Source organism: Lepidochelys olivacea, assembly GCF_965140295.1.
Source record: "Lepidochelys olivacea isolate rLepOli2 genome assembly, chromosome: 7".
Lineage (NCBI taxonomy): Eukaryota > Metazoa > Chordata > Testudines > Cheloniidae > Lepidochelys > Lepidochelys olivacea.
The window spans coordinates 24089884-24105851 of NC_140417.1; the positions used below are offsets into that span (position 1 = coordinate 24089884).

Here is a 15968-nt window from a genome sequence, read left to right on the forward strand (position 1 = left end):
TCGGAGCCCGCCCAGGCAGCCAGGCGGATTGCAGCTCTGAGCTGGAGCGGAGCGGAGCGAGCGGCCGGCCCCTGGTGCTTCCCCACTGACGCCTGCGCTAGCGAGCAACCAGCCAGCTCGGCCGGGGCGGTCCCAAGCAGCGGCCGCGAGTCCGTGCACTGATTAGCTGCGGCATCGATCGGCGTCTTCCCTGCAATCTGAGCAGTCCCAGCCAGCATGTCGGTGGAGCTGGAAGAAGCCGACCTGCCTCTCACTGAGGCGGAGGAAGCGCCCCTGGCCCCGGAGAAGAAAGGTGGCGCCAAAAAAGCGAAGGGCGGGGGCTCGTCCCTGTCTCCCTCCAAAAAGAAGAAAAACAACAAGAAGAAGAACCAGCCGGGCAAGTACAGCCAGCTGGTGGTGGAGACGATCCGCAAGCTGGGCGAGCGCAACGGCTCCTCGCTAGCCAAGATCTACAATGAGGCCAAGAAGGTGTCCTGGTTCGACCAGCAGAACGGGCGGACCTACCTGAAATACTCCATCAAGGCGCTGGTGCAGAACGACACCCTGCTCCAGGTCAAGGGCACCGGCGCCAACGGCTCCTTCAAGCTCAACAGGAAGAAGCTGGAAGGGGGCAGCGAGGGGAGCGCTGGCAGCAGCGCCCCCAAGTCCCACAAGAAGGCTGCAGCCTCCACCTCCCGGAGGGCGGACAAGAAACCGGCCCCCAAGAGCAAGAAGCCCGAGAAGAAATCTCACAAGAAAGGAGCCAGCGGCGCAGCCGCCAGGAAAGACAAGGGCAAAGCCAAGAAGGCTGCCAAGAAAGCCGCCTCCCCGGGGGGCAAAAAGGTCAAGAAGTCTGCAAAGCCCAAGGCGCTGAAGAGCAGGAAGGCATAGGGGGGGGGCAGGGCGCCCCCATCGCCCCACCACGCTGGGGCGGGGAGAGAACATTTCCCCACCCTTCACCCCCCCCCTCCAGCTCCCCAGGGCTTTGAGCCCCAAGACAGACTCTGATGTGAGGACAGACCCAGGTTATCCGCGTTGTATTTGTATTGCCGGCCTCGCTCTGTAGCCGTCGCCGCGGGCAGGGAAACGGGGGTTAGGGCTGCCCCAGCCTCGCAGCCCGTCACTCTTGTTTCCTTACTTGGCACCCCCCCAGCCGCGAAGGTTTCTGCTCGCCGCAGCCCCCTATTTACAGGGCTAGGTCCCGCCCCCCCTCCCCAGTTTCCATAGCAGCTATTTTTCATGAGCGCCCTCGCTTTTATGTTCCCTGCGCCACCCCCGCTAGGGGGCGATGCCACGTGGGTCCCCCCGGGTCCCGGCACCGCTGCCCTGTTGCGGGGGGGGGGCGGGGGTGGTCTTTTGGCCTACTTCAGAATTTTTCGAACAGTGACCACGCCCTCTATTGGTTCTCGCCCTGGCGCCATGGAAACGGCCAGTTAGGCGCCCGTTCGCTATAATGGCGCCTGGGTAGCTCTTAAAGGGCACCTGCCCCCCCGTTCGCTGAGCCGCATCACGGCGTGCGGGCAGTGCCTGTGCGGAGCCAAGCGTGGCGAGGAGCTGCCCCAGCAGCGGGGCTGTCGCAGCCTTGGACCCATGTTGCGGGGTGACGCTGGTTGTGCGCGTGGCGGCCTTGCCCATTGCGGCCCTCCGCCCCCACGCGGTGCACCACGTGTTCGGGATTCAGAGTCAATGGCCTTTTTTGTTGTTGGTCAATAAATTGTTCAAACCTTTGATTTGTTTTCTCCGTCTGTGCGGGGGGGGGAGGGGACGGGCTCGGGGAGCGGACCGCTGCTTAGCTGCGGGGGAATGGGAGCGGGGGGCCGTACTGAGGCTTAGCGGGGGCGGCGGGAAATGGGCTCGGGGAGCGAACCGGCGCTTAGCGGGGGGGGGAAGGGCTCGGGGAGCGAACCGGCGCTTAGCGGGGGGGGGAAGGGCTCGGGGAGCGAACCGGCGCTTGACGGGGGGGGCTCGGGGAGCGAACCGGCGCTTAGCGGGGGGGGGAAGGGCTCGGGGAGCGAACCGGCGCTTAGCGGGGGGGGGGGAAAGGGCTCGGGGAGCGAACCGGCGCTTAGCGGGGGGGGGAAAGGGCTCGGGGAGCGAACCGGCGCTTAGCTGCGGGGGCTCTGGGAAATTTGGCGGGAGCGGGTTGATGCACTTGGCGCGCCCCAGCGCTGCAGGGGAGACTGTCGGTGGGGTGGGGTGGGGAGAAGGCGGCTGCATGTGTGGGGCCAGCAGCCCCGCTCTGTACGCCGAGCATGGGGAAAACAGCCTCGGGTGGGGGGTGGGCCCTGCCCCTCCCTATGTTCTGGCCAGGCGGGGGGAGGCAGGGGCTGTCTGTGTCACGGTCCAGGTTCGAGCTCTCCTCCTCTGGTGCCCCCCTCTCCTGGGGTGCGGAGCTTGTCCCCCTACGGCTCCTGCTTGAGCGTCCTGTCCCAGCTAGCTCGAGGCTGGTGTGAACCGGTTTAAATCTCTGCCCTGCCTGCCGGACCATTTCTTCCCCTGGGTCGGGTCCCGTCCCCTTCTCTCCGACGCAGGAGCTCCCCCTACGATAGAAACGAGTGACCCTGCTCTGCCCCCTACCCTGTCCAGCTAGGCCTGGAGCAGCTGGCTGGTGCCAGGGGCTTTTGGGTCCTGGGTGGGCAGCTGCTGTCAGCTGTGAGCACCTTGCAGTGGCTGTGGCCTGGGCTGTGGGTTCAGCTCTCCACCCCTCCCACTGTCATTTGAGCTGTTTGCTCTCAGGGAGTGTAAGAGTAGGGCACTCGCCTACACTATGCTCCTCTCACTGGCCGGACAGGGGAGTAAGGGCGACAGCAGCAGGCCTGAGTTTCAGCCATAGGCTTAGCTGTTTGTTTGTTTTTAATGTTTATATTATTTCACAGGTATCTCCTACTTGAGCAGAGAAGAAAAACAACACATGCTCTTTCTCTCCCTCCCCCCCACTACTTTTTCCCTAGGGGTGATGGTTGCCAACACTCCCGTGTTCAGTGGGAGGCTCCCAGAATCAGGCTCCATCAGCCGGAGGCTACTGAAGCCAAAACTTTAGGCCACTAAAATTCCAGTGGCACAGCAGGGCGCAGAGGCTCCCTGCCTGCCTGCCCGCCCTGGCACCGCTCCTGGAAGCGGCTAGTACAGCTCTGCAGCCCCTAGGGGTGGGGGAGATGAGTCAGGGCACTACCCCCACCCTGAGCATCAACTCTGCAGCTCCCATTGGCTGGGAACTTTGGCCAATGGGAGCTGTGCCAACCACTTCTGGGAGTAGTGTAGGGCTAGGGCAGGCAGGGAGCCTGCCTTAGCTCCGCTGCATCTCTAAGAGGGGCCACCCACAGTAAGCACTGCCCAGCCAGTGCCTGCATCCCACTCCCCTACCCCACTGAAAGTGAGTGAGGGGGTGGGAGGGAGAGAGACAGGGCAAGGGTGTTTGCACACTCTTTAATTACACAAGAAGAAAAAAGGAGTACTTGTGGCACCTTGAGACTATAGCACTGTAGCATCCAGGAAGTGGATCTCTTGTGTGGACTGTTCCAGGCTGAGGTTGATGGTGGGATGGAAATCATGGTGGAATTCCTTAAGGGCTTCTTTTCCATGGGTCCAGCTGATGAAGATGTCATCAGTGTAGCGTAAGTAGAGTAGGGGCACAAAGCATAAGGTGCCACAAGTACTCCTTTTCTTTTTGTGAATACAGACTAACACAGCTGCTACTCTGAAACCTGTAATTACACACAGCCAACCCCTTCCCCCAAGGCTCCATCCCCATCCTTTTTCTTTCCAAGCACCCCCCCATGCCTGCTCCTCCCCCTCCCTCCTAGCACTTCCTGCACACAGCTGAATAACTGTTCCAAGGCTGCAGGAGGTACTGGAAGGGAGGGGGAAGAGTTGAGCAGCAGGGCCAAAGGCCCCAGCCATGACTCTCAGACCTCCTCTCAGACTCCAGTTTGAGAACTGCAGCGCTAAAGCCTCAAAAGGATGGCTGGGTCTGAGGCAAAGCTGCTCTTTGGCATAGGTGCCTGTACAGCACAGATCGTTAGGCCCTTACTTGTGCCACGTTTATCTCAACTACAAACAACTGAAAAGAGGGCCTAGGCTCAATGGTCAGAAAGAGCCCACATGCTTCCAGCCCTTTACTCACTGTAAAGTAGGACAACACCATTGCCTGAGAGGGGAGTAGGTCAAGTTTAGTGACACTTTAGTTCTTGCAGCTCTGCTCCCAGGTGGGACAGGTAGGAAGAGAATATCCTCCTCCTGGTGCCAACCCCCACTCCCACCAGGTACCTGCACAGAATCCCAAATCTCCAGCCCCTTATCTACACCAAAATTTGTGGCACAGCAGGGGCATAAATGCAGCATGGCTGAACAATGTAAAACAAAGGCTACTACACAGAAGGTTGTTCACATTCACCTTTAATTCAATTAAAGAGAGGTAAAGCCCAAGCTGACTTGACTGCTGGATAATGCAGCAGCCCCACTACCGCCATCTTCAGCTCAGTAAACTGTATGCCTTTATATAAGTTCTAAGCACAGCTTTGTATACCTGGGAATAATCTTTAAAAAACTAGGGCTTAGATTCACACCCATGCTCCCTTCCCACAGCAGCATCATAGTCTGCCCCTAGGCTTAGCAGAGGTCACAGTAAGCATAACTTCTTATCCTTGTAAAGAGTTCACCCAGCAGCCACACAGTAAAGTGGGGCCTGATGCCCTTTCCTCATTACTTTTAAGCAGGTTTCAGAGTAACAGCCGTGTTAGTCTGTATTCACAAAAAGAAAAGGAGTACTTGTGGCACCTTAGAGACTAACCAATTTATTTGAGCATAAGCTTTCGTGAGCTACAGCTCATCTGATGAAGTGAGCTGTAGCTCACGAAAGCTTATGCTCAAATAAATTGGTTAGTCTCTAAGGTGCCACAAGTACTCTCTCTTTTTACTTTTAAGAAAGACTTTACAACTGTAACAGCCAATATGGCAACATTTGGCTTTGTCCTCTACACTACCATACATGTACAGTATTTGCCTACATGGTCCCCATCAAATTGAGTGGAATGGATTGTAGCTTGACTTCACTACCTCTATAGTTGTGTCTTCACAGGCTATGTTTTAAGACTTAGCCTATGCATCTTACTCAGTACTTTTGCACTTCACTGATTAATGGTTCAGCGTAACAGACTCATTATTCCTCATAAAACATCAAGGACATCCATGCAGAGTTTCTTAGTTTGGAGCCCAGGAACAACACAGAATGGTTTTTCTATGCATTTTTCTTTTGGTAAGGTACAGGCAGCTTGACATTTAGTCTACAGCTGGCCATTTACACCCAACACCAGTAAGGTTGTTTAAATGTGACATTTTCAGAGATATAAGCCAATTGCTTCAACCTCTCCCTTCAGGAGCAGGGCCAGAGCACCTAAAGAGGGAAAGCTAGAGAGCATAAGTAGCAAGCTTTAAGCGTCTCCCTTCCTATACTATAACAAGGCAGAAGAATTGATGCACAGGAAGAACTGCACTCATCTCTTGCTATAGCACTGCTGCCTCCTCCTCCTCCTATCTACTTGGGTTTTTAATCATGGCACCCGGGAAGATTTCATTCTAGCCCTTTTATCCCAGATCCTTTCTGAGCAGCAGTCTACAGAAGCTGTAATAAAATGCAGAAAAATAAAAAGTGGGTGGGAGATATCTAGGAAACAAAAGATGAGTGCAGGACACCTACCCCAAATCTTATGTCCAACTCATAAAATTTGGGGTTACATGACCTCTACCACATCAAGAATATACTGCAACAAGCAACCACCTTGCATGCTGTAAGAGGGACAGCTGTGCACTATTACTGTAGAATATACACTTGTATACAAAAGTAGGTTCTAGTCAGGACAGACTGGTCTAGGAAAGGAGTGCGAGAAAGCAAAAATGAAAAGGCCTCGTAGTGTGGCTAGCAGAAGAAAAGTCTCTTACCTCTAGCACTTCAAATGGGTATCTATGGTCTCCTGTAAATAAGTGTCTTCCCTTGCTATAAGCTCCAGGCAAAAAGGGAGCCAGTAATCATTAAGTGAAGGGAAGCACAGTGTTTGTGTCAGTAGTCAGAACTTGTTTGAGTGTAACAAGCTTTCAGGATCTAAGGATCCTACTAGAATCTGGTTTAGGAAAGACTGTGGGATAAAAATCTTCAGAGGCCAGCTCCTGCAGCCAAGTGTTCCTGGAAATTAGTAGCACACCCTTCTTTTGATTATGAGTGATAAGGGCAGAAATTTTTCATTAGAAATTCATCTCCTTTCTAACCTGGAAAACTATAGTGACCAGAGGCCGAGCAACATTACAAGAGGGATTTTTAGGTAGACCACTGAAAGTTCTGTGATTTGAGTTTATTTTTATTTAGGCCTGTTTAATTCTTTTGATCAAAATTTTGGAGAAAACATATTAAGGATTCAGCAACCCTATTCCTGGTCAAGTAAGAGGTAGGGAGCTCACAATATTCACCCAAGATGTTTTTCCTCAAAACCAGGGGAACCAGATGAGATATTCCTGATATTTAAGGGCTAGTGTACAGGGGAAAGTTGCACCAGTTCAACTTTAAACATTTTTAACCAGTGTAGTTAAGCCAATACAAACCTCTACATGTTCACTTAGTCTTGTTTGAGAGTGGCTTATTGCACTTTAAACTTAACAGACTAACTACAAATCAAAAGAAGTCACTCTTACACCAAAATAAGCATGTCCACAGAGAGGTTTACACTGGTTTAAAATTCACATATTAGGTTATGCTGCTACAGCTTCCCCATGTACACCTAGAAAGCCACATGAGAAAGCAGCAATAATTTAAAGACAAGCCACTCCAACTCCCCTCCCAGCCCACCTGTCAGGCCATTTCTGTATAATATATAGAAGGGAAAAAGCCAAAGAGGCAATGCAAACCCAGTTTAAAAAACAAAAATAAAACCTGTGTGATTCATCTTTGTGAACTTAGTCATCACTCTTTTCTGCCAAAAAGCCCTAGCAGGCAAGTGTGTCATAAAAAGGACTGGATGGCTTCCTGACTAGGCACTCATTTCATCTCTACATCACTGTTTTAAATCTAGCCAAGGTTAGTAGTAGTTGTAGAAAAAAGGTCATCTGATAACAGACCAATGAGCCCTTGGAAATAAGCTCAGAGTTAGTACTTTCAGTCCAGTTCATAGTTTTATTTGTGTTCCTGACTGGAACCCCACAGTTCTAGGCAATGTGTGTGCGACAGCCCTTGCTCCAAAGAACTTATAATCTAAAAAGACTTGAAGTTCTGGGCCGTCAACAGAAAAGCAGAGCTCGCTGGATGTACAGCATTAATTCCTTTCCAGTTTCTCCTTCACTTAACGACCCTGCCAGTTTCCCTAGTGTCATAATGACTAAGGGCCCCTGATTAAAGCCATATAGGAAATCAGTAGAAAAACACCCACACGCACCACCCCCGCTAGGCATCAGCAAGCATTGGGAAAAGGCCTAGGCGCTTACCTCACAGGAGCAATCCTCAGCAGAGGCTGCACTCCCCCCCACCTGTAGCAGTGGTTCCTCCAGGCAAGGGCAGGCCCATTGATAGGACTGCACAGAGAAGACAGTTACTGCAGTTACACATGGAAACCCAAGTCATGGGCCAGAACTCCATTGTGCTAGGCCTTGTACCAACAGAACAAAGAGTTTACTGTATAAAGACAAGAGACAGCAGCTGGAGACAGACAGGGGAAGCACAAAGAAACTATACAAAACTTGCACCATCACTGGCCATGGTGTATACAATCTGTGGGCAGACAGAACTGCAGTCTGCTACACTATTGGAGCACAGAGGCCAAGAAAGTGACTAGGTGAAAATCACCCTTCCTAACTCAGTGTAGCTACTCCCCTTATGTCAGAGCCCTCTGATTTACAGTCACAACTCATGTTCCTTGTGGAGCAACTACACAGAAGGGGTGTGTGTGTGAATTCTATTCTATCAACAAAGCTATCAGCTAAATTCTGATTACAGAATATTTGTAATTGACATGCAGAAGAACACAGCTTGATTTTCAAATCCCAGGTGGAGTTGCAGGGCTAGTGGATATAAACCTGCAGTCACGGAGAAGTTAACACACAAGAGATTTGCTAGGTTAAGTCAGTCTCTTCAGTCCAGTCTACTAATGCAGCTTTCACTTTTATTACCATCTGGCAAGGTTATTGTGGTGCTATAAAAGCACCACATTTAGAAGCAGGTCTGGGGTAGTTTCCTTAGTCACTAGGGCCCAAATCCTCAAAGGATTACAGTGGCAGTTGGGTGCCTGAACACAATGGGAACTAGGCACCTAAATACCTTTGAGGATCTCAACCAGGCAGTCAATGGTCCACCAATTATTTGACTATAGTCAAATATGGTCAAGTATTCCAGCAAGAATGCCCTGGTATAGGCACCAGACTACCTTTTAGACTGTTTTGCATTTCCCCCCCCCCCCCCCCGAGTTAAAATAATTTGGGTTTATCCTTAAATAGTTATGCCTAGTAAGTTATCGGAGACCATGAAGTCTTACTGTTTTAATAAATTAGTGCTTTCAAATATTTGACTTGCCCAACCCTAATCTGGGCCCAGATGACAACACAACTTTTTGCAGAATTAAAAGGACATTATTAATTTGAAATCTAATCAGTTTAAGAGTTAGAAGCAGTTTCAGTTGCCAGACCTCTCCAATTCCCTTCCGATAATTTGTATTTTTCCTGTTAATAGAACTTTTTTTCTCCCATGTTGCTATGCAAAATAGCTTCCTGCATGTATTTATGGGTAACTGCATAAAACGCTGCCAAATGCCCAAGGCAGACTAAAGGAAATTGAGGAAAACATTCTCTCCCCTCTTTGAGCAATAAAGAAGATCTCATGGCAGGCTACCAGTTGAAGTCACAATACTATAAAAATCTGACAGTTAAAAAAAAAATAGAAGTTTTTAAAGTAGGTTTGGATTCCAAACCTTGCACAGTATTGTTATTTGGACTAGTGCGGACTGGGATGGAGTTTAAATACCCACAAGTAAAGTGTACCTACCTATGCTAAAGCCAAACCCCAGCTAATAAAAAAACAAAAATCAACTATAATAAATATATCTGTTAAGAACACATCAGCCTGGCTTCCACTGGATGCAGGGCACAAGAGAAACTAAAACTCTTTCCTAAATTGAAATAGCCAAATAGATGGCTAGTCATGCACTTCTGACACTTACCTAGAATTTGACAGAAGACCCAGTAGTGGGTAATGTTTTCATTACTGCCTTTCTTCCTCCATTGCCAGGTTTCTAACCCCCATTCCTTCAATTGTTTGTTACACACATGTGGCATCCTATCCTAAACTGTACACTCTTTACAGCGGAGACAACCTTATTTGTGTTTGTCTAGTGCTCAGAGCGAAGGGGCCCCAATCCTTACTGGTGCTAGTGGCATAAAAATAATTAAGTTCCTCAATATCTTCTATTTACAGGCTCTTTAAAAGACAACCACTGTTTCCCCCCCCCCCAGCTTGCCTGCATCCTCTCCAGGGGCGCTGGAACAATTTGTACAGTGGGGGTGCTGAGAGCCATTGAACCAAACTGTAAACACTGCATAGGATGAAAACCACTTCAGGTGCTGCACCCCCTGGCTTATGGTCCTCTCCTCCTGCACCCTTCTCCACCCCCCCCCCTCCTTTTTCAATTTCCTCCCCATCCATGGAAGAGAAAATCAGGAATACAAGTCTTTGCAGAATCACATCCTAGATGTCTCCTGGCATATATATTGTGAGCTCTCCACCTAAGTACAAGTGGAAAAGGGTACATGAAACTTAAGTCTACACTAGAAATTTAGCTCCTGTGCAGTGTCTCAAGCTTATCATCAGCCAGCTGAGTAAGTGTTCCAGTCCAGCTTTGCTTTTCCTTGCAGGTGACACCTTCTGAGGGAGATTCAAGTTTCTTTGCATTTGCCTCATTGGCTGGGTCATCAAGTGACTCTACATTACCAGCAGCGGGGAGAAAAATTTGGAGGATGACTATTATGTTTGTTCACACAGACAGGCGAGGGGATCAATCTGGAGTGAAAAAAGTAAACATAACGTCTATGGCAACGGACTGGGATTGCTGGACTAAATCAGATCTCTTTCCCCATCCCTCCCAGGAAGACAGAATCCAAATACAAAAAGTTACTGACATAAAAATATCAGCCTGTTTCCTCAGATATGACAATTCCAATGCAAGCAAAAGTTAGGTGATGTGGTGATAACAGACAGCGAATTTGACATACATTCAATACTGAACCAGTTTAATCAGATTTTGGGTTTGCATTGTTCTTTTTTTCAGTATCACAAGTTCTGCATTTTCTAAGAAATACAAAGCAACCTCCTTTGAGTCGTACAGAATGCTGGTCCTAGAGAAACAAAAGAACAAGACACTAAGAGAGAGACATTTTAGAATCTCCATTCTCTAAACAGTGATTTGTATCAAAAGAAAAATACCTAGTTCTCTCCCTCATCCACCCCAGTATGGCCTAACGCTCAGTTTACAGAAGGAAAAAATCCAAGTTGGTCCCATGCAACAGCAGTAAGATACAGCTGCCCAGAAACAAAACCGTTTCCCCCAGGCCTGAGGAGGGGTGAAACCACAGAATATCCCAGACAGCCAGTGTCATATCAAGTTTACGTCTCCATTATCACTAAATCAATACTCTAGTAACATACCTTTTCCACATTCTACAATGGAGTGAAAAACCTCTTCATAAAACCACTTACAGGCATCCAAACTCATCTATTCTAGGGAATTTAACTGAATCAGAGCAAGTTACTTCATCTACAAAATTAAGAGCTGATTTGATAGGTGGAACACATGCTACTTACAGCACAGACAGTTGTCCATTGCACTTTAAGAAGATTATGAAGTTCTACTGTCCAACAGCCTAGACACTGCTACATGCACATGATTCTATCAACCTTCCACATAAACAAGCTGCCCTCACAATAAGGAACAAGATTGCTCTTCATACCAATTTCTATAAGATCACAGCTACTATGCGTCACAGGGACTGCTAGGCTGACTTTCATGCTCATACATTATCCAAATAGCCATTTAATAACCACCACATTAACTATATATTTGCTTTATGTAAATTATAGGTTTTTAAAAAAAGAAACATTAATCCATTAAGGAGGACTACAGTTAACAGATATATAACTAGCACTTCATTTTAAGAACCAGAAGTAGTGATGAACAAAAACACTGCATGTCATTATAAAGTGCAATTAGGGTACAAGTGCTAAGTTCTCAATAAAAATAAGAGGTTCTGCAACATAAAGCTATTAATCGGATCAAGAAAAAAAAAGGGGGGGGGGGACCAATGGCAGCTTCCATTCCCTGCCAATGGTCAACTCATGACCTTGTAATGCTCTTTTAGAGTATTTTCAAGTGCACCCTTTCCCCCAAACCATACAGGACCACACTAATGAGAAATAACTAATCCTACTAGTCCACTGAGTGCATGAACTCAGCCAAACAGCTACAATAAGGTGACTTTGCAAGAAGGGATTCAAAACGTAACCGGAGACCCAAGTTAGGGCTCCTTTACAATTGATGACATTTTCGCTTATACCACTGGACAAAACAAGACTTGGTAGACTTGGCAAAACAAGACTAGTTCCTCCCAGAAACATACTTTTTTTCACATTTGGAAAGTCTCCTGGCCTCACCACCCTCCTTGTACTTACTAAGTCCATTTCTGATCACATTTATGGGGATGTGCAGCAACAGCAGGTAAAATTATCACCCTCCTCAACTTCCCTACCTCCTGCGTGGAGCAAGGTGAGAAAGTAAAGTAGATCATTCGTGCAAAAGTTAAGCAATAGGGAGAGATCACCCTCCATGACTCTCCCACCCCCAAACAATATCCAGGTAGAATACAAAGGAAACACATGGTATCTTCAGTTACATCCACAAACACAACATAAATATAAAGAGCATTGACCAAGCCCAGTCTCTTCCTGCTCCAGGCTGGAGCTTTCACTGTGCAAAATATTTTCCCTTGCAGTTAGTTACACCTTCCCAAAGGGAAAAAGAAAAAAGAAGGGGGGGGGGGGAAGAGAGAGAGAGAATCAATTCTTCCTTCTCCCAAACACTTCTTCCCACGGAATGTGAGCAGGTCCAGAACAGCAAGCCACCAACCCCACAGATGCTGCTCTGAGAACAGAGTTGTTGACCAGCAACCCTGGAAGGATAGCTTTGCAGCCGAACAGTCCAGAAAGCAACCTAGAAGTACCAGGCAGGGTGCTGGCACCTGGGCAAGAGCTTTTTTATTCTTATTATTACTATTTCAAATTCAAACGGCTTCCTTCCTTCGTTTCATACCTCCCTCCTTGCTGGGGGTTGGAGAGGAAGAGAAAGAATCACAGGCTCATTATCATTCTGTAATAAGAGCTACGACCTCCCCTGCTGCCGGACGGCAAAGCTAGCACATGGGGGGCAGGAGGGCAGTGCCCCCCGGCAGCAATGGGGGGGGTCGGGGGGTGGGAGAGCGGGCACACGGAGAGGACACGAGGGGAACGCCAAGGTTGGCTGCACCGCATCGCGGATCGATTGACTTCCTGGGCATGCGGGTGGCTCGGGGCTCATTTCTTGGAGCTCTGGGTCTTCTTGGGCAGCAGCACGGCCTGGATGTTGGGCAAGACGCCGCCCTGGGCGATGGTCACCCCGCCCAGCAGCTTGTTGAGCTCCTCGTCGTTGCGGATGGCGAGCTGCAGGTGCCGGGGGATGATCCGGGTCTTCTTGTTGTCCCGGGCGGCGTTGCCGGCCAGCTCCAGGATTTCGGCCGACAGGTACTCGAGCACGGCGGCCAAGTAGACGGGTGCCCCGGCCCCGACCCGCTCCGCGTAGTTGCCCTTCCTCAGGAGCCGGTGCACGCGGCCCACCGGGAACTGCAGGCCGGCCCGGGAGGAGCGCGACTTGGCCTTGGCTCGCGCTTTGCCGCCGGATTTCCCTCGGCCGGACATGGCGGGGGGGACGCGGCGCACGGGGAGCAGGGGCCGATCCCGGCGGCTGCCGGCCGGGAGGAGGAGAGGCGCCGCGCCGGTCCCAGGGCCTGGGGGGGGGGGGGAGACACAACAGCGTTACAACGCGCAGGCCGCGGGGCACGACCCGCCCCGGGAGCCGCTCGCCAGGGCTACAACGTGCCCGGGCTGCAGCGCCGAGAGGCCCGGCGGGGCCGCCGACCTGCTCCCAGCCCGTGACCTGCCCCCGCCTGCAGCCCCCCGCGAACCGCCCGCGCAGCAGCCATGCGCACGCTATGAAAATAAACCCTACGGAGGCTGAAACCCAAGGCAGAGCCCTGGCCCTCACCGCCACACTGAGCCCCAAGGCAGAGCCCTGGCCCTCACCGCCACACTGAGCCCGATCCGCCCTGCCAGACGCCCGCAGCTGCAATGACAATAACGCTCGTAGCCGCGAGCGGATATAAATCCAAGCCCAGGCGGCCGGCCGCTTCCCATTGGCGGCCGTGGGAGTCGACCAGGCTCCCATTGGCGGATATTCCGATCCCTGATTTGCATAGGGCTCGCAACGCCCTATGCTCGGATTCGGACGAGGGTGGAGTGGCAGTCGAGACGCTGGCTGGGCCGTCCGCAAAGGCAGCTGGTGGTGAAGCATATTAATGTGCAGCAACAGCAGCTACAAGGAGACGGGATCTTTGACTGCCTCACAAAGCGACGCACCAGGGGAAGGATATTTCTTCCCCTGCTTCGGCTGTAGCGCTTTAAGCAGTCACGTGTCGCTCGTCCTCTTTGGCCCCTGATCGGCTCCATAGCAGGCTCCACGCTTGAATTCACCTTCCAGTCCCGCTGTAAACACCAGTACCTTGCACTGCACTGCGCCCCAATAGCTCTGGGGCTCACGGCTGAGCCCCTCTCTCTCTCTGTACAATATTCCCCTCTCGTCTTGCCCGTGTCACTTGGGTATTGGATTCGGGCAGCAGGGGTGTCACAGGCAAGAAAAATATCTCCCCCCCCTCATTGTTATGACAAATGTGGGCAGGTAGCTTTTGTGCCAGGGCAAATGACTACTGCTCCTGTCTCCCAGAACAGGGCACCCTAGCTGTGTAAGCATGGAACTAAGAAAGAGGAAGCCTCAAATTCTAATTGCAAATCTAATACTGCCTCACTCTAGCCTTTGGCACCACTTTACCTCTCTGAGCATCAGCTTCCACAGCTTTAAGACTTTCCCCAGGGCTGCTATGAAGGGTATTTATGGACATAAGGCCCACATATACTTGTGGACCACTTAACTGTGAATTAAATGTTTATAAAACATTTGGAAGGGCTGTATCAGTGTTAAATGCTCTACTAGGAATAAACATCAGACACAAACCTGGCTGTATGATCCAGACTCTGGCCCCCGTTCAACTGTGCTATTCCGACCCACCATCAATTTTGGGTTGCTCCAAACTCCAGGCTTATGCTCATGATCAATACAAGTGCTAACGTGGGTTGAAGCACACCCAATGGAAGGGGAAGCAACCCGCCACCAGGTGCCTATATTACGGTAAAAAGAGGAATGTGTAGATTACCAGTTTTAACAGCTGTAAGTACCACCACTGGTACCTGTCCTGCTCCTGCTCAGGGATGAAGAGCTTCTGCCTACAAAGCAGCAGGACTCTGAAATTGAGTGTTTTTTTAAAGGTGTGCCAATATAGTGACACTGTAGACCACAAATAGAAGGGCAGCCAGTAGATCACTGTCTTCCTACTTGAGCAAGCTGTATTTCCCCTAGGGGAGTGCCACAGAGGAGCAAGCAGTCTCTTACCTTCTCAAATATTCTCAATAAAATCAAGGACAATCAGCAAAATACAGGGGATCCCAGTTCTCTTGTTGGAGATCCCAATATTGGTAGGGCAGATCTGCTATCCAATAATCCTTAAGCTGTGTTTACATTAGCCCTTTTTCCTGCAAATAAATCCCACCATTTCTAATACTGGTGTAATTCCATCACTGGGAGCCCTAGTGTACAGCAGCTGCATCATCATATAAATCTACATGACACGGTGGTTAAAACCCTAGTTGCCACTGCTTCTACCAACTTTTTCTATATTAGGGCTCCCATTTTGCTACCACCTGTGAGGGAATGTGAAACTTTTCAGAGAAAGGGCTAGTGGAGACATGGCCACATTGTCCGTCTTTGATCAAACCGATAATGCCACTAGCTGCCCTTCTAGAAAAAGGCCTATTGTCTCACCGTGCAAACACCTAAGGAAAATCTCATTTCATTTCAGTCTCCTGCTACCGTAACAGGATGGGCCTTTTCCTTTCCCAAAACTAATAAATTTCCCTGGCTATTGGCAATGGGTTTGCAAGCCCCTGGTTTTAGTGCTAGGTTTTATACTCGCATGTAAAAAGAAAAATTCCTCATTCCTGAGAGACCAACACTAAGAAAAACGATACACTTGTTTTCTGAGGTTACTGACACAGCTGTTGGCATAACTGGGAGGGGGGGGATTAGGGCCTGCAGAACTGGCATTTGGCTTTCAACAGAAGGGCTTCATTTGGTGCATTTGATGAGCTTCAGGATGAGATTATGGTACCAAGTATGTTCATTAAAAAATTTTTTTTAACAGTTTCTGAATGGAGACACATTTGATTTGGAAATAGATATAAGTTTAAAGGTGTTATTTAGAGAGAACAGTATATAAATATAAAGATAGTTATTTAGTGATAACACTTCCAGCGCTTTCTACCTGCAAAATGCTCTACACATAATCAGCCCTTATGAGTGTTAGGGGGAAGGATTATTCCGCATTTTACAGATGGGAAAATTGAGGCAGAGAGGGATTATGAGTGGCCCAAGGCAATAAAAGAGTGAGTATTAGGAAGAGGATTAGAATTCAGGTATTCCTGATTGCCAGGTCTATATTCACCTCATGCCTCCCTCCATAGTAGCAACAGTGAGTTTTACAACAATTAAATGCATGCTTGTGACTTTTTGTAGAGTCTGTTCTGTAATGGTTGCTGTCTACAGGCAATA

The 15968-nt window shown here is 49.6% G+C and overlaps 2 protein-coding genes across 3 annotated transcripts; one reads left to right on the top strand and one right to left on the bottom strand.

Moving 5' to 3' along the window:
• H1-10 (H1.10 linker histone) lies at nucleotides 1-1707 on the top strand. The gene has a single exon (XM_084634967.1). The coding sequence runs from the start codon at nucleotides 217-219 to the stop codon at nucleotides 868-870; it is 654 nt and encodes a 217-aa protein (XP_084491093.1). The 5' UTR covers nucleotides 1-216; the 3' UTR covers nucleotides 871-1707.
• A 2650-nt stretch (nucleotides 1708-4357) lies between these two features.
• Nucleotides 4358-13394, bottom strand: LOC311524429 (histone H2A type 2-B). 2 transcript variants are annotated; one of them, XM_084635519.1, is made up of 2 exons: nucleotides 13334-13394; nucleotides 4358-13038 (listed from the first exon to the last, which is right to left on the bottom strand). In XM_084635519.1, exon 2 carries the CDS (start codon nucleotides 12947-12949, stop codon nucleotides 12569-12571), a length of 381 nt encoding a protein of 126 aa, XP_084491645.1. In that variant the 5' UTR covers nucleotides 12950-13038; nucleotides 13334-13394; the 3' UTR covers nucleotides 4358-12568. The 2 variants fall into 2 exon arrangements, with proteins under 2 accessions (XP_084491645.1, XP_084491644.1); XM_084635518.1 differs by having other exon boundaries at nucleotides 13296-13387.
• Nucleotides 13395-15968: the final 2574 nt, after the last annotated feature.